Source organism: Natator depressus, chromosome 14, assembly GCF_965152275.1.
Source record: "Natator depressus isolate rNatDep1 chromosome 14, rNatDep2.hap1, whole genome shotgun sequence".
Classification (NCBI taxonomy): Eukaryota; Metazoa; Chordata; order Testudines; family Cheloniidae; genus Natator; species Natator depressus.
This window is the reverse complement of record NC_134247.1, coordinates 16,698,156-16,716,001: the sequence shown is the minus strand read 5'-3', so window position 1 is coordinate 16,716,001 and position 17,846 is coordinate 16,698,156. Positions and strand designations below refer to the sequence as shown.

The 17,846-nt window shown below is 50.5% G+C and overlaps 1 protein-coding gene across 1 annotated transcript in view; it reads left to right on the top strand.

Annotated features, from left to right (window-relative positions):
- The window catches only part of ST6GALNAC2 (ST6 N-acetylgalactosaminide alpha-2,6-sialyltransferase 2), a 30,517-nt gene that overhangs the window by 4,368 nt on the left and 8,303 nt on the right, over nt 1–17,846 (top strand). Inside the window, exons 2-4 of the mRNA XM_074972119.1 lie at nt 13,223–13,315; nt 15,593–15,650; nt 17,344–17,518. Coding sequence (XP_074828220.1) covers nt 13,223–13,315; nt 15,593–15,650; nt 17,344–17,518 — 326 coding nt within the window. The remainder of the gene's footprint in view (nt 1–13,222; nt 13,316–15,592; nt 15,651–17,343; nt 17,519–17,846) is intronic.

Genomic DNA, 17,846 nt, shown 5'->3' with positions numbered 1-17,846 from the left:
GCCACTTAGGGGTGTTTTAACACAGATGTTTTAACACTGCAGCCACCACCTCTTGCTAATCTGTCTTCCACTGTCCCTGCTGCAGGAATGCTAGGAATTAGGGGAGGGTTCAGTGGAAGGCAGAACAGATGGGAACAACCTTCCTTTGACAGGGTGGAAGTCCCTTGCAAAGCTGTGCCCCGGGCCTGGACAGAGAAGTCACTCGCAAGTCAGCTTGAAGCTGGAGCAACTCCTGTCTGCAAAGCCCTTTGACAGTCATGACAACAGTGAAGCCTGTCCTATGGAAGCCTGTCCGGGGGCAGGGGGAGAGAGCCCATTAAAGGAAAAATAACTTTCTGGAGGGAGTGGGCCCCAGTTAATATTGGGCCACAGCTCCTTGTGGCAGAGGGGCTGCAGGCCAGGTGTAAATTCCCCTACACTCCAGGGAATTCCCCCCTACTGCAGGGAGCCTCTGCACCAGCCCTGGGTGCTGGAGTGTCCTGGAGCATGAACTGGTATGACTGGGGCAGGCCTGTACCTGGGCACTTCTGCAGCCCTGCCATGGGCCATAGTGACCATTATGGGAAGGAGGGGGCATGCAAAGTAGGGCAGCTGGTAAAGGGTTGTTCTAAATAGCACTGGGGCCTGTACATGCCCTTGTGATCCCCTAAAAGGGCAGGCACAAGTTCTCTCTCCCTTGGTCCCTGCACTGGTGCCTGTGCAAGCAAAGGGATGAATTGGGCCCAGTGAGTTTAAACTGCTGGTTTGACACCATATAGTGCTTAATCACCACTGGGAGTGCTTAGATCGCCCAGTGCCAGGAGCCTTAGAAAAATCGTAGGGGTGGGATTTCCAAAAACGATTGGCCTAAGTCTGCTGCCATTGACATCAAGGCCAATGCTGAGTGCTTGCGAAAATCCTACACTAGGTAAGTAGAGGGAGAGAGACATGTGTTACTTGGTTTGTTGGCAGATTGCAAGTTTTTCCACCTGTTTTGATTTTTCCAACCTTTCTCTTGAAACATGTAAGTTTTTGATCAGAGATAGGGCCAGCCCAGGGCTCTTCAGCTTTGAGAACAGTCGACTGTAGATCTGATTCCGGCTCTGAATGTCACGACTCTGCTCCTCTGACTCTACTTTTTAGCTGATTGCATTTTGCAGTAGAGTCCCAGTCAGATGTACGTATATGCCTTAAGCCTTATTTTAGCAGGAATGGTCTGTACAGGATTTAAAGCTCTTTATAACTCCACAAACTGTAAGGTCCCTGGAATGCAATGTCTGGAGAAGGGAGGGGACGATCTTTCTTTTTAGTCAGGACCTTTCTTGGAGAAAGGGAACAAAATATTCTGTGCCACTCAATTGTTTCACAGACATATGCCTCAGAGATTCAGATCTTATCATCTCTGCAAACAAAGAGTCTGAGAAAGAAGGGTGGGGAGTCTCGGATAAACTAAATTCCCTTTCCCAGGCCTCCGAGACAATATCTGATCACAGTTTGGTAGGGTTGGGGTAGACACACTATTTCTAAGCACGGGTGACTTGACTACCTGTGTCTGAAGGATCATTCAGAGACTGGGAGGGGACAGATCTTAGGAATGGTCGCAGTTCAAAGAAGCATCCCTGTTACTTCAATGGGACTTAAGTACATGCTTAAATGTAAGCGTATAACCTCCAGTGGACTGGCTGACAATACAGAACCTGAGGAAAGCCTTGCTGTTGGGCCCAACCTCTCTGTGGTCTCAGGGCATTGTCCCAGGAGCAGCTCGGGGGTGAGAACTTCAAAGCAGAGCAGAGCAGCTCTGGCTACCATCCCTGTGCTCCTATAACACAGGCAGGGATGACTGACAGGGGTTATCAGCCACTTTCTATAGAGCATGGGGAATTTTTAAAAAATTATGTTGGGTATTGGATATGGCTGTGGGGAGCTAGATGGATCACCCCCAGAAAGCACTGTGAATTTCTCCCTTTTGCCCTTGGAGTCACAGTGGAGAGCTGGGCTCCCTCCAGAACCCATCGATGGTGCTCCGTCGATTGGCTAGCGGTGGACACTGCAGCCGCTGGGGTCCTCATGTGCTTGATTAAAATACAACCAAAAGACCCACCTTGTGGTTTGCTGCTGCATATCCCGTTCAGCAAACAAAAACATACTGCTGCCGGCCCAAGACTTCCAAACTCATTCCACCAATGACCCCTGCTTTGATGGGCCCGCAGTGCTTGCACTTTGAGGAAGCATGGTACCAGTGAGCAGCCTGCTGTGTAAGGACAGCAGTGGCTGGACAGCTGCCCTGCACTTTAGCCTCTGAGCACCCTTTGCAATGGACACCTCACTATGAACAAACTATACAGGTATAATTTGGTTTCCCAGACAGTTTGGAAAGAGCAAACCTCTTTGGGCAGGGTAGATTTATTTAGTTTGCTTTCTGGATCACATACCCACACGTGGGGAGCTGAGACTAGAACGCTTCCTGTAGCTCCAAAAGCTCTCTGCCTCTTCACAGCGAGCTCCCGTAGCTGCTACCAGTAGCAGGTCTCTTATCCTCTCTGTACTTCAGCCACGAGGGGGATGGCATCAACTGAAGGCTCTGCATGAGCAAGGCCTTTCAATTCATGCTTAACTTTATATGGCATTGATTCAGGCATGGGCTTGAAGTGGATAGAGCCACTTTAACCCTGCTACGTGTTGTGACAGTTTCTAACCAGGATAACTAATTTTTGAGTGTTCAGACCTGTTCCTGTGTGTCCTGAGGGACCCCTGCCCCTCCATGCTTGCTAGTAGCAGCTGCCATCTTGATGTGGTCACCAGCAGGTGACATCTTGGAGCTGACGGCATCCCCCACATCGGGTTGCTAGGCAGCAGTGTCTTTGGCACCTGTTTCTCATCTGGTCCACATCACTGAATCGGAAAGAGTCCAGCACCATGAGTGTAAGTCCTGGTGCATGCCGCACAAAAGGCGCCAGGGTATATCTGCCCTTCGAGTTGGGGGGCTGTTCTCAGTTCAAGGATGCGTACCCAGTGTAGCTCCAATCAAGCCAGCTACTAGCTCTGATTGAACTAAAAATAGAGCATAGCCACGGCCGCACCAGCAGTGAGAGTGGCTAGCTGTTCTGAGTGTGTATCCAGGCTCTCGGACCGGTACTCAGATACAGTTACTCAGGTTTGCTAGCCCTACTTGCCGGGGCCGTGCTCTATTTTTAGTTCAATCAGAGCTAGTACCAGTCTATCTCCTTGAACTGGAAATTATATGCTTGAAGTGCGGATGTAGTTGCAGTGCCTATACCTGGCCTGAAGCTGAGGCCTTGCCAGAGAGCCTGAGTACATCAGGAAAGGCCAAGCAGAGGAGTCAGGGTGAGCTGTGTCTCAGAGGGGTGAGGCTTGAGGAAGAAGGTGGCAGGGGCTCAGGTTGGGTTTTCTCCAGTTTTTGCCTGAAGGTGGCAAACTTTCTCTCAGGAATCTCCTTCCGTACAAGGGTGAACGTGTGCTGGGTCAGCCAAAAATATCCTGAGCCTGTAGTGGGTCTGGAATGGGCAGACCAAAGCCCTGTAATGTCATAAACCAGGGGTGGCCAACCTGTGGCTCTGGAGCCGCATGCGGCTCTTCATGGGTTAATATGCGGCTCTTTGCATAGGTGCTGACTCCGGGGCTGGAGCTGTAGATGCTAACTTTCCAATGTGCCAGGGAGTGCTCAACCCCCTGCTCTGCCATGCCCTCGCTCTTCCCCCCTCCCCACCAGAGCCTCCTGCATACCGTGGAACAGCTGATTGCTGGAGACATGGGGAGGGAGTGGTAGGCACTGATTGGTGGGGCTGCTGGCGGGCAGACGGCGCTGCAGGTTGGAGTCGGGGGGAGCTGATGGGCTGCTGACGTATTACTGTGGCTCTTTGGCAATGTACAATGGTAAATTCTGGCTCCTTCTCAGGCTCAGGTTGGCCGCCCGTGTCATAAACTAATCTTCACCACTGGGCGATGAGAGACCCAGAGCTCCTCAGAGGCCACTGCTAGAGCACCCCTACTTGGAACCTCATCTCAATCTCTCCTCCACCCTAGCCTCCCCTGTAGCTTATCAGAAGTCTTGTTTTTTCCCTTCCTCCCACCATGTACCAGCCTGTTTGCATAGCCCCTTCCATTCTCTCCAATCTCTGTTCAGCAATCCAGAGTCCTTCAGAATGTGTAAATATGCACATAGGGAGTTAGAGCAGGCTAGTATGTGGGACAAGAAATCTTTATGAAAAGGGGTTACTGTCTATGTACAAGGGCTACCTTTCAAATCCAAACCTCCACTCTGTGTCATTTTCTCCTCCCGAAATACCCAAAGTGGTAGATTGTTCTCTGCTGCCCACTTTGCAAACCTGCAACCCACGTCTGCCAGCTATGGACATCTTCCACCTCCCTGAAAGCATCACAATCATTTCATTGCTGCTTCAGATCTGCAGAAGTGCTGAGAACTTCAGCTAAAAGGGGGCTGCAGTCCTCAACCCCTGCCAGGCATACTGGGGAAAAAGGCAACTCACCATTACTGTATTTGTTAGGGAGTCAAAAACGCCTGCTGAACTGCCAGGTATCAAGCGAAACACAGGTCCACCATTAGTTTATTCAGATGACAGTAGTGTCTGCAGGCCTCATTGTGCAAAGTGCTGTGCAAATACACAGTTAGGCACCATCCCTGCCCTGAAGAGTTCACAATGTAATTAGACAACACAGGGGGAGGGGGAGAAAGAGAAAGAAAGTTGCCCTCGGTCAAACGGCAGGTTAGCAGCAGAGCTGGGACTAGAACTCACCCCTCCTTCCCTCCAATTCAGAGCCATTCAGGCCAGCTGTACCAGACCAATCAGCAGATCATCTAGTCTGACCTCCTGTATAGCACAGGCCAGAGAACTCCCCCAAAGTAATTCCTAGAGCACAACCATCTGTCATGAGCCCACTGGAACATGAGTGAAAAGTAGCAGCTCAGAAGGTGGCGTTGGGGGAGCCAGGGGGAAACAGCTAAGCTGGTAAAAAGACAAGAATTAGCCATGTTCCTCGTGGCTGGCTGAGACCAGGTTCGCTGAGATTCAGCCCAGAAAGAAACTCAAACTGCAGACGAAGCAGATTTCTTTGAAGGGGGAGACAGGGGAAAAGGGCGGGGAAAGGACTCTGTTGGCAATGCTGGTAAGATCTATGTTTGTGCTGCTCAGTAATTAGCATCTTTGCTTCCTCACCAACTGGAGCATTGGTTAAAGGAAAACATGCACTTGGTTTGATCAGCAGTTAAATCAGAAGTTTTCCCAGCCTGAAACAGCGCCTAGATATCACAGGAGATAGACAGCCTGTATTGTATGTTAGAAAACAAAGAGGGATTTCACTCCGAGGAGGAGGCCACTGCAAAAGTGACATCCTTCGTGACACTACAGGCAACCCTATCATTACAGTGTTTAAGGAGGACCCCTCAGCAGGCCAACAGGAGGGGGCCACATCCCTTTGCTCCCCAGTGGTTGCAGCTGTGCATTCAGCCCTGTTTGGCACACAAGAACCCACCCCAGGTCTCACGGTAAGTAGGCAGAGGGCACTGGGGAATGGCGTACATCCTGGGAACCTGGTGGAGCTATCTGGAAACCCAATCCCGGAGCGAGCTCTGGCATTTTTCATACAGAAACCTGGGAAGAAGGGCCAGGAGGCAGGCTACATTATCCGCCTGCCTCTACCTGTCCCAGGCTCCTCAGACAATGTCTCTAACAGCATGCTTCTTGTCTCGTCCACAGTAAGGTATTTTAATATAGGCACCTGATGATACGCATCCCCTCCCCAGCTGGCCCCCTTCGTACAGAACAGAGACTGCCACGGGAGTCGCTTTGAAGTGAACCTTCTGTTTGCTGATGAATAGGAACCTCTTCTCCCCTTTCTTAGGGATCCCAGCTGGCAGGCTGGGATGTGGAGCTGCTGTAAACTTATCTCTCCTGCCTCTGAAAGTACAAGTACGCAGGTGGCCTGCAGCCTCGGGAAGGCAAGCTCTCATCCACTAGATCCATCTCTCTCTTGCACACAGCACACACAATCTGAGCACCCGGTACTGTAAGCCCTCCGATTTCCTACGGAGAGATTTCAGGATGAGGGCGATTTTCCATGGAAGTCGAAGCAGTTGCTCAGAGCAGTCTGGGCATTACCCCAACTCTGTTGCACAGCCTTGATCAGCTTTGAGGCTTAGTTTGTTTTGAAGGTGATCCTGATATACTGACAGCTGTCATTGTGGACAGAGTGGTGGAGATGGGGCGGTTGGGAGAGCATATGCCCTTTGCTCCTCCTGTCAAAGGTCTGTGGTTCTTTCTTGGCAGCAGCTATGTACCAACACCCTGCGGGACCCATGCAATCCTGGAGCCTGCAGAACAGCAGCCTAGATTCAGCCTTTGGAATTCATTCTCACAGGGAGTCAGCGAGTCACATACGTAGGCTCCATTTTGAAAAGGTCTGGGAGGCTTGATGAGTAGATCTGCAACCTGAGCGTGTGGTACAGATGGTTAACTGTTGTGCTTCCAGGGTAGGAATCCTCCCAAATGGCACAGCATTGCACAGTTGCCCAAGTGTGTTTTTTATCTCCATCGGAAACATGAGGGATTGGCCAGTGGCGGGAACTGGCTGCTGGATTCCGTGGGCTGATGTGCAGACGTGTCATAGCTAATCCTGAGTTGTTCTGATCACTCCCAAGAGAGGCTTAAGGAAGAAAAAGATACTGGAGGGGCTGAGAAGTTCAATTTGGAGGCTGTCCACACCGAGGCCTAGTTTCAGCCCATTATAGATGTAGGAGCCAGCCATGGATTTCAATATTGGATCTAACTGAACTCTTCCCACTTTTGAGTGTGTTTCTATCCAGGGATTTGGCCTGGGCCTTTCTTTGGTTTGTTTATTTAAAAAAAAAACTCAACAGGAACATGAGTCTTTTTCAACTTGCAAAGGAGTAAAGAAAATAATCCAGTAGGCCGGGAGCTGGTGACTAAAAGAGACTATTGTTTGCAGAGAAATTCTCCTTGCTCAGAGAGGACAGCCCCAGTGAGCAGGTGACAACTGGCTTCCTGCCATAAAGTGATCTACTGACGGGTGACCTCTCACCCCAAGGGGAACAGTAGGTAGTTTAAAGAAAGGAACCCCAAGGCTGCACCCTCCCCTCAGTGACCTCCCATTCTGCTCTGGGTCGTGTTACCATGGTGACTTTGGGAGCCATGTTAAGTCAGAGGGCTGGTATGGAGGGCCAGAACTATCCGAGCTTGGATCTCCTGGTGCCATGCCAGGAAGCATATGTTTCTGGAAGGGGGTGGGATTCCCTTCGGCAAATGTGAATAAACCCAATTTTCCCCGTGTGGTTCTCCTGGACTGAAAATCACTACCGTGAGCACTGTCGTTCCAAAGAGACTGGATATCCAACCTACGCAGGTGTTGTCGGAGAGAAGGCTTTGGATTCTTTGACCATGGGATGGTGTTCCAAGAAGGAGGAGTGCTAGGCAGAGACGGGCTCCACCTAACGAAGAGAGGGAAGAGCATCTTCGCAAGCAGGCTGGCTAACCTAGTGAGGAGGGCTTTAAACTAGGTTCACCGGGGGAAGGAGACCAAAGCCCTCAGGTAAGTGGGGAAGTGGGATACCGGGAGGAAGCACGAGCAGGAGTGCGCGAGAGGGCAGGGGTCCTGCCTCATACTGAGAAAGAGGGACGATCAGTGAGTTATGTGCCTATACACAAATGCAAGAAGCCTGGGAAACAAGCAGGGAGAACTGGAAGTCCTGGCACAGTCAAGGAATTATGATGTGATTGGAATAACAGAGACTTGGTGGGATAACTCACATGACTGGAGTACTGTCATGGATGGGTATAAACTGTTCAGGAAGGACAGGCAGGGCAGAAAAGGTGGGGGAGTTGCACTGTATGTAAGGGAGCAGTATGACTGCTCAGAGCGCAAGTATGAAACTGCAGAAAAACCTGAGTGTCTCAGGATTAAGTTTAGAAGTGTGAGCAACAAAGGTGACGTCGTGGTGGGAGTCTGATATAGACCACCGGACCAGGGGGATGAGGTGGACGAGGCTTTCTTCCGGCAACTCACGGAATTTACTAGATCGCAGGCCCTGGTTCTCATGGGAGACTTCAATCACCCTGATATCTGCTGGGAGAGCAATACAGCGGTGCACAGACAATCCAGGAAGTTTTTGGAAAGTGTAGGGGACAATTTCCTGGTGCAAGTGCTGGAGGAACCAACTAGGGGCAGAGCTCTTCTTGACCTGCTGCTCACAAACCGGGAAGAATTAATAGGGGAAGCAAAAGTGGATGGGAACCTGGGAGGCAGTGACCATGAGATGGTCGAGTTCAGGATCCTGACACAGGGAAGAAAGGAGAGCAGCAGAATACGGATCCTGGACTTCAGAAAAGCAGACTTTGATTCCCTCAGGGAACTGATGGGCAGGATCCCCTGGGAGAATAACATGAGGGGGAAAGGAGTCCAGGAGAGCTGGCTATATTTTAAAGAATCCTTATTGAGGTTACAGGGACAAACCATCCTGATGTGTAGAAAGAATAGTAAATATGGCAGACGACCAGCTTGGCTTAACAGTGAAATCCTTGCTGATCTTGAACACAAAAAAAGAAGCTTACAAGAAGTGGAAGATTGGACAAATGACCAGGGAAGGGTATAAAAATATTGCTCAGGGATGCAGGAGTGAAATCAGGAAGGCCAAATCACAACTGGAGTTGCAGCTAGCAAGAGATGTTAAGAGTAACAAGAAGGGTTTCTTCAGGTATGTTAGCAACAAGAAGAAAGTCAAGGAAAGTGCGGGCCCCTTACTGAATGAGGGAGGCAACCTAATGACAGAGGATGTGGAAAAAGTTAATGTACTCAATGCTTTTTTTGCCTCTGTCTTCACAAATAAGGTCAGCTCCCAGACTGCTGCACTGGGCAGCACAGCATGGGGAGGAGGTGACCAGCCCTCTGTGGAGAAAGAAGTGGTTCGGGACTATTTAGAAAAGCTGGATGAGCACAAGTCCATGGGGCCGGATGCGCTGCATCCGAGAGTGCTAAAGGAGTTGGCGGATGTGATTGCAGAGCCATTGGCCATTATCTTTGAAAACTCATGGCGATCCGGGGAAGTCCTGGACGACTGGAAATAGGCTAATGTAGTGCCCATCTTTAAAACAGGGAAGAAGGAGGATCCTGGGAACTACAGACCAGTCAGCCTCACCTCAGTCCCTGGAAAAATCATGGAGCAAGTCCTCAAGGAATCAATTCTGAAGCACTTAGAGGAGAGGAGAGTGATCAGGAACAGTCAGCATGGATTCACCAAGGGCAAGTCATGCCTGACTAATCTAATTGCCTTCTATGACGAGATAACTGGCTCTGTGGATGAGGGGAAAGCGGTGGACGTGTTGTTCCTTGACTTTAGTAAAGCTTTTGATACGGTCTCCCATAGTATTCTTGCCAGCAAGTTAAAGAAGCGTGGGCTGGATGAATGGACTATAAGGTGGATAGAAAGTTGACTAGATTGTCGGGCTCAACGGGTAGTGATCAATGGCTCCATGTCTAGTTGGCAGCCGGTATCAAGTGGAGTGCCCCAAGGGTCGGTCCTCAGGCCGGTTTTGTTCAATATCTTCATAAATGATCTGGAGGATGGTGTGGATTGCACCCTCAGCAAGTTTGCAGATGACACTAAACTGGGAGGAGAGGTAGATACACTGGAGGGTAGGGATAGGATACAGAGGGACCTAGACATATTAGAGGATTGGGCCCAAAGAAATCTGATGAGGTTCAACAAGGACAAGTGCAGAGTCCTGCACTTAGGATGGAAGAATCCAATGCACCGCTACAGACTAGGGACCGAATGGCTCGGCAGCAGTTCTGCAGAAAAGGACCTAGGGGTTACAGTGGACGAGAAGCTGGATATGAATCAATAGTGTGCCCTTGTTGCCAAGAAGGCCAATGGCATTTTGGGATGTATAGGTAGGGGCATTGCCAGCAAATGGAGGGACATGATCGTTCCCCTCTATTCGACATTGGTGAGGCCTCATCTGGAGTACTGTGTCCAGTTTTGGGCCCCACACTACAAGAAGGATGTGGAAAAATTGGAAAGAGTCCAGCGGAGGGCAACAAAAATGATTAGGGGATTGGAACACATGACTTATGAGGAGAGGCTGAGGGAACTGGGGATGTTTAGTCTGCGGAAGAGAAGAATGAGGGGGGATTTGATAGCTGCTTTCAACTACCTGAGAGGTGGTTCCGAAGAGGATGGATCTAGACTGTTCTCAGTGGTAGCTGATGACAGAACAAGGAGTAGTGGTCTCAAGTTGCAGTGGGGGAGGTTTAGGTTGGATATTAGGAAAAACTTTTTCACTAGGAGGGTGGTGAAACACTGGAATGTGTTACCTAGGGAGGTGGTGGAATCTCCTTCCTTAGATATTTTTAAGGTCAGGCTTGACAAAGCCCTGGCTGGGATGATTTAGTTGGGGATTGGTCCTGCTTTGAGCAGGGGGTTGGACTAGATGACCTCCTGAGGTCCCTTCCAACCCTGATATTCTATGAACCTGTAGGAGGCACCACTCCCACCTGTTGCTGCTGCCCCTTCTCAGTGGGGCTGAGTCAGGGAGATAATCCCTCACCACTCCCCTCACCTTTCAGGCCTGAGGACAGAATGAAGGGATAGAAAGGAGGGCCTAGGAAAGTCAGACTTCCAGCTCACTGCACCCAGCTGCTGGCATGGAGCTTCCATTTGACTGCCACGCATCTCTCCAGAGCACAGGGGCAGATTTGGATCTGCATTTACTGTTGACTTTAGTCACTGCTTCTTTGAACTCCAGGGCAATGGCATCTCGACCCACCTGGCAGTGAGCCCATTGCCCTTTGTGCATGCACAGAATAACAGAGACTTCTAGTGGGCTAAATCCTGAGCGGGTGAGAGCACGCTCCACTCCCGCGGGCTTCAGTGGGAGCCATGAGTCCTCAGCACCTCCCTGGGTTTAGCATGATGACTTCAGTGGAAGGGGCCCAGCCTCTTACAGGATCAGGGTCCCAGGTCATAAGCAACTTGGTGCAGAGACCACAAACAAGCCTCACTAACATCCCAAGCCAGGGCTTGAACCCAGGTCTTCAGGGCCCTTGTCTAAGCTGGGAATTGGTCTGGCACCAGGTCCATTGCTAGCACAGATGGAGCAGCAAGAGCGCTAGTGCAGCCCAGGAGCTGGCATCTTTACCGTTCTGTCATCTAGAATCTAGACCTGCTCAGAACATGGTTAATGCCACGATGCTAAATACACAGGAGCCCTGTCTACACTACAGCTGCACTGGTGGTAATTACGGATCTTAAATTTGCCAGTGTAGATGCAGCCGGGGATGCAGGGCCGGAGCAAAGCTGCATGTCTGAGCCCCACTCAGGCCCGTTACTGTGCCTTTGAGGGTCAATGAAATGCCAGGAGGCCCATTTCTCTCACTGCTCCAGGCAGAGCATATTGCGGGAACACCAGGGGCTTCTCTGCTGGTTAGCACTGGCTAAGGCCAGATTAACCCCACCCCACCCTGGGCTGGTTGTGTGCCCTTTGGGGGCTGGGTTGTCTCTCATTCCCTGCATCGCTGCCTTGATGGGCCACAGTTAATGTTTAAACAGGGACATTTTTTGCTGAATGATAAATACCAGTCACGAAGCTGGCTCGCTGAATCCCAGCCTAAAACGCCTCGCCTTTCCTCAGCCTCTGACTCCAAACACCATGACCTCATCTTCCTGAACCTCCTCTTCAGACGCACCCCCAGCAGACACAGCCATGGGCAAAGGCAGGACACTGTCCTAGCCCACTTGCTTCTGTTCTCAGCTACCTAAAAAGACAGAAAAACCTAGACTGGTTCTCTGCAATTGTGGCCTCTCTTTTTAAGGGGGCGTTTCTGCTTGTGAAGGGTGCCAGCCATGAAAGCTGAGGTTTGTTGTTTGCCCACAGGACGGTTACAGCATGGGCAGCAGCGGTACAAGCTTCCCCTGTGCCACACTGTCAGTGCTCCTGCGTGGGGGGACGCCACTAGGGGCAGGAGGGGAGTTCAGTTTCCATTGACCTCTCCATTGACTGCTTAGCCTCTCTTCTGAGAATGCCCACTTTGGGCAAATTGAATGGGTAGTTTCTCAGATGTGGACATGTGCCCACTAGGAACTCTTCTGAGACCCACCCACTCATTTCGTGTGGGCCGTGAAATAGCCATCAGATGCCAATGACTACAGCTGGTCGGAAATTGCCGGATAGAACAGTTTTATCGGAATATGCTGATTGGACAAAGATCAAACTGTTTCCTGGGAATGTACCAATTTGGTCTAATGTTTCCTGGGAAGTTAAGAAAATGTGTTTTGTTTGTGCTGTTTTGACTTTGATATCATATTAAAAGAAGCATTTTGATAAGATCGGAGTGAAATATTTTCAGAATATTTCATTTTGCAAAAAGTTCTTCGAGAGACTTTTTGTCCAAGATCGGGACAAAACCAAGTTTTGGAATCTTGGAGTTTCCCCTACGATGGAAATTCCAAATTTTAACCAGCTCTACTAAGGACTTACTCCCGGAGGTGAATGGCTCCTTAGGAACCTGCAGGATGGTCCAGTGTCCCCACTTTTTCCAATAAAACAATCAAATCTGACCCCTTGAATTTCCCAGATTGCCCCAACTTCCATCATTGGTCTCATCAATTTGGTATTAGTTAATGTTGGTGAAGTGCTGGAGACATAAAAGGTGCTAAATGCTCGGCTAATGGTGTAAAATACTATACACCTTTCATGCTCCTCTGGCATGCCTGGAGTTCCTCACTTGGGTGTATTGTACAGTGCTATAGGATAGACTGGTTCCCTGCATGTCTCATCTCTTAGAAGATGTACATGTCACAATGGGCAAAACTGTTGAGGGCCCAGCACTGAAGAGGGAAAACCCCTGGTTTGATGTAGCACCCAAGTCACAGGGAGCCTGTCCAAGCCAGTGGCCCCTGAATTTTCCATAGGGCCCCCCAGCTTTTGCAAGACTAGTGCCCCTCTACCTGAAACAGACACTGTTGGGGTTGTTCAGGCCCTTACCTTTTGGCCCATCCAGGCCATGTTCAGATGTATCAGATCTCAGGTTGTCTCATGAATCCAGTTGTTACACGACTGGTCTATGCTGCTGCTGGTACTCCAGTGCTCAATTGTTCTCACTTGAAGGGGACAGGGGAGGCCTGATAAACACGGGAGGTGATGGCTTGGCTGCACCTTCCCCCCTGAGGCTCTCTCTGTGTGGTCTGTTCTAGCCTGCTGCAGCAAGAGTCACTGCTGTTGGTGCCTGGAGGGATGTCCCGACATGCTGGGAACCATGACCTGAGCAGAGAAAGCAGCATGGTCAGGTGAGTAGTGCTGGGGTAAGGAGGAAATTAGTTGCCATCTCTCATGTTTTTTCCCTGCCGATTGTTCTCATTGGAGGGGCAGGGGGGTTACTGTGGCCTCCTAGACAGGGGAAGGTTCCATCAGCATCAGACCGCTGGGTTTTGTTGTTTTCCTTCCCAGGTGAAGGTTATGCAAGGGGAAGGCACTGGGCTGACAGCTCTGCACAGCAAAGCCCTCTAGGTATCCCCAGACCAGGCAGCAACAGGACCAGCTTCTACCTTGTCTTGCCAATGCCCCTCAACCCAGCCCTCGAAGGCCTATCTGTAGGATGGGATGGAAGTTTAGTCCCCTGCCTCTGTGCTGAGACTGCCAGCCAGGGGCTTGCTTACTCCCAACTGCTTTCCCGTGATTGGACTGGAAGGAGGCCGGCACCTCAGCTCACAAGGGACCCCAGGCACCTGCCAGATGGTGACAGCCTTCCGTGCTATCTGGACGGGATCTGGCCACCGCGTGGTTTATTTCTTTCCATTCATCTAACTCCTTGGTGAGAGGGGAAGGGCTGCTCTTCCCCCAGGCTGTGCTGCCCATCTCACCTTCACCGCTCCCCCCTGGTGCATTGACCTCCAGGAGAGAGCCCGCACCAGGCCTGTACATTACCTATGCCCCACAGAGTTTTCAGCCTAAATGGATAGGGGCTGTCACCCCCAAGTTACAGCGGGAACCGGGGCAGAGAACAATTAAGGGACTTGCCCACAGTAACGGGGGGCAGTCGGCCGAGGCAGTAACAAAATCCGTAACTCCTGAGTGCCTGTGCAGAGCACGCTCACTATCCCCCCCTTGTGCCAGGCCACAGTGTGGCAGGGGTTTTTTACTGTCATGCCCCTTGTTGCTGGGCAGATTCCATGGCTCAGCCCTCCCTCCAGGTCCCCTTTCCATTTCTGGCCCTTTCCAGGGGTAAGAGAAAAGTCCAAACAAAACAAACCCAGAGACTCCAGGCCATGATGCCCAGCCTTCCGTCCCCATCTGGGACTCCTAGTGCCGAGGCTTGTACTTCCCTCTCTTGTTTGGGGAGGGAACCCAGCCCACCCGCTCCTCTGGGTTCCAGCCCAGGGACCCGCGTGGGGCAGCTGAACGCTGCTCTTTATAATCCCTCACCGCTACTCTTGCCTTTGCCTTGTTTGTCAGCCTCTCTCACAAGGCTGCAGACTCCACTGCCCCTGCTCTGTCTGTAGTTCAGTTTCCTCATGTGGCTTCTTCCCAGCCATCCGCTGAGATGCTCCCTCAAGTCCACTCCCTGGCAGCTGGGTTATGCCTCAGGCATTTAATAGCTCTCCCCTTAGCTCTTCTCCTAGAGCTAGGTTCTCATTCAAGCCAGCTGTAGGTCCTCAGCCGGCTTCTCCTTCAGTTGTCCCTTTCCCCCCTCATCTGCCCTTTCACCTTTATGTGTGTGTGTGTGTGTGTGTGTGAGGGGGGGTGGAATGGCTCCAGCTAATGCCTCATCTGCCCCCGCTCTGCGGGAGGCAGCAGAATATATGCTGGTCCCCTTCCCAAAGCTCATCCCAATTGGCTGGGAGGGAGAGGAGCCTTGTCTCACCCACTCTGCAAGGCTCCTGGTCCCTGGCCCTTAAGGAAACAATAACAAGTTTGCCCCCCAGACACTACTTATTCCTGGGACTCCGTCCCCTTATGTCTCCTATTCCTAGGTCTCTGCATACATCTGCCTGGTGGCCAAAAGCTTAAAGGGCCATGCCATGGGACAGAGGTGGACTGCCATCACAGTGTCAGTCTAGTGCCTTAACCTAGTGCTTAATTTGTGCCTGGGCTTGCCACATCAGTTACGAAAAAAAAACAAAAACAAAACAATGGCTTGAGCCCCAGCACCTCTTTCATTACAAATTAAGCACTGCCTTGACCACAGGACCAATCTTCTTCCTTATTGACTGAAAATGGAGTCACAAGGGTTCAGCACCTCTGAATCGCTGGGCATCTCAAACTGGGCTCCCAAAACCCAAGGTGTGCAAAAATAGTGCACAGATTTGAACGCTTAGAGCAAAGTGACTAGCTCAAGGTCACACACTGACCCAGTATTGCAATTGGGACTAAACCCCAGGTCTCCTGACTCCCAGCCCCCCATGCACTAACCATTAGACCATCAGGAATCCCGATAAGAGAGATAGGAAGAGCTACAGCAGAAGCTGTTGGATCTTCTTATGATTTCCCCGCACATGAAAGAGAAATGCACACAAGTGAAATTCAGTGCAAAAGGAATATTTAGCTCTTCTCTTCTTTTTTTCCAGAGGGAAGCCATCTAAATATTCTTCTGAGCCTGGCAAGGCTAAACCCACCAAGGAACAGGTAATAAGCATATGCTTAACGCTGTCATTCTCATCACTTTGTCCTTGTCTTTCCAAAGTTTTTAGTCAGTTTGGGGTCTGGGAAAAGAAAGGAAGGGAAAATGTTCTCTGAAAATAAGGTCTGTTTATTTGAAAGGTATTGGACTTACTCACTCACACGCACCCACCCACACACCCCATGGCACTTCTCCTAAGAGACTGAGTCATCCTAGATTTGCAGGAAGGATAGGCAATTCTGAAAAGGTTGGAGGTTTGGTTTAGAGAAGCAGACAGAGTTTCAACCACTCATTAGCTCTCTCCAGACCTCCTGGGCCTGCCAAACTGGATTGGGACTCTCAAGAGACAGGCATTTGCTTTTGGATGCCAACGACTTTTCTCACGGCATGTTTGTGCCTGGGCGCCCAGCTCTGGGTGGAACCCAAGGAAGCGAGAACATGAAAGATACTAATGAAAAAGCAAGCCAAACTCTTCTGAACCTCAGAAGAGCTGCAGTGTGGGGTGAAGGTGAGGGAACCTCTTCTTTAATCCAAACAGCTATACCAGTGACAGCCTGCGTAGTGGCACTGGACTAGTGCAGGAGTTGAATGTGAGCTGTATTATGTTTTGCCCAGGATGTGACTGGCAAGGAGCTGGCCTTCTCTGTACCTTCCCAGTGAAAATAAATAAGCAAGAAGTCATAGCTGGTGGGTGGAAGAGGAGGAGCGTTAAGCAGCACGTGTGGGAGTGCTAAGCCCGGGTCTGTACTGTCCATACCAGCCAAACTATGGTAGAACAGTGGTGGAACATCTGTGTTCTACCAAGGCAGGAGCTTGCTCCAGTGCCATTTGAAGTCAGTGGGAGTCGGATCTGGTCCACAGTGCCTAGTCCTGCAGCTCTTGCTTACCATTGGGCCCACTGTTCTACCCGTCTCCACTGGCTTGCCAAGCTGTGGCAAAACCCCATTTAGAATTCTGCTTTCACATGGCTTTCACACTGGCTTGCCTGGCCACTGTAGATGGGATCTGTCTAGTGCTCAGCTCCTCAACCCTGTATTCATGCTTTCCATGGACATGCTTGGTCTGGCTACGACTTCAAGCTTTAAAACCAGCCAAGGAAAGTACATTTGAGCTGTGATGAGGAATCATTAATAAGGTATTGGAAGCCTCTTAACACAGAATAAGTCTGTGGAGGAGACAATACTGCTACTCTTTATAGAGCACTCTTCATCTCTAAGTGATTTGTGAGCTTTGATTAACTGATTCTACCAACACCCCTTGTGAATTGGGTATCACCATGCTTCTTTTACAGATGGGGAAACTGAGGCAGAGAGCAGGGAAGTGACTTGCCGATGGTCACACAGCAGGTCAGTGGCAGAGCCAGGGACAGGATCTAGGAGTTCCCAGCTCACAGTCCTATGCTCAGACCAATATGTATAGAAGCTCCTTGGGGCAGGGTCCATCCTTTTGTTCTGTGTTTGTACAGCACCTAGTACAATGGGACCCTCCTGGTCCATGATTAGGGCTCACAATAATAACGAATAATTCAAACAGCTGCAGGTGCTGAAGAGAAATACAAAAACTTCCCTGTGGGGTTAGCAGATGTCTATAGGTGAGTGCATCCCTTTCACACCTCCCTGGCACCTGGTAAGGAATGGAGGTGTTAAGGAGAAGTGTGGGATGATTTCAAGACCGAAATGTGGTTCATTCTTCTTTCAGGCCAGCTCATGCCCCCAGTCACTGACGTCAAAAGTGAAGGCAGACCCCAGGTTTGGGAAGCTCTTTCGATTCCACATCCCGGTGATGATGTGGGCGCGGCACGTCACCCAGGAGACCCGGAACAGACTGAAGGAGCGCAGCGTCCCATATGGCTGGCAGGGCTTGTCCGACACAGGTAATGGGAGTGATGGTGCACTGCAAACCCCTTTGTGACATGCCAGACGCCCCATTCCTGGTCCCAGGAATAGTCTACCCAACAGCCATCTGAGGGGGACAACATTCCCTTGAGGCCAACCGAGGCTGGGACTGGTACCTCCATTGTGTTGGGTCCATTATAAATACAATAGGCTGGATGAAAGAACGAAAGGAAAGTGATGTAGAGATGGAAGATTATGGATCTCATCACCAGTTCTCTTAGCCATCTGTCCCCTGCTTTCCATCTATAATTCCTAGCTCAGTTCTAGTTGTGTCAGCATAACCCTATATCCCAGTGCTGCCCCTGC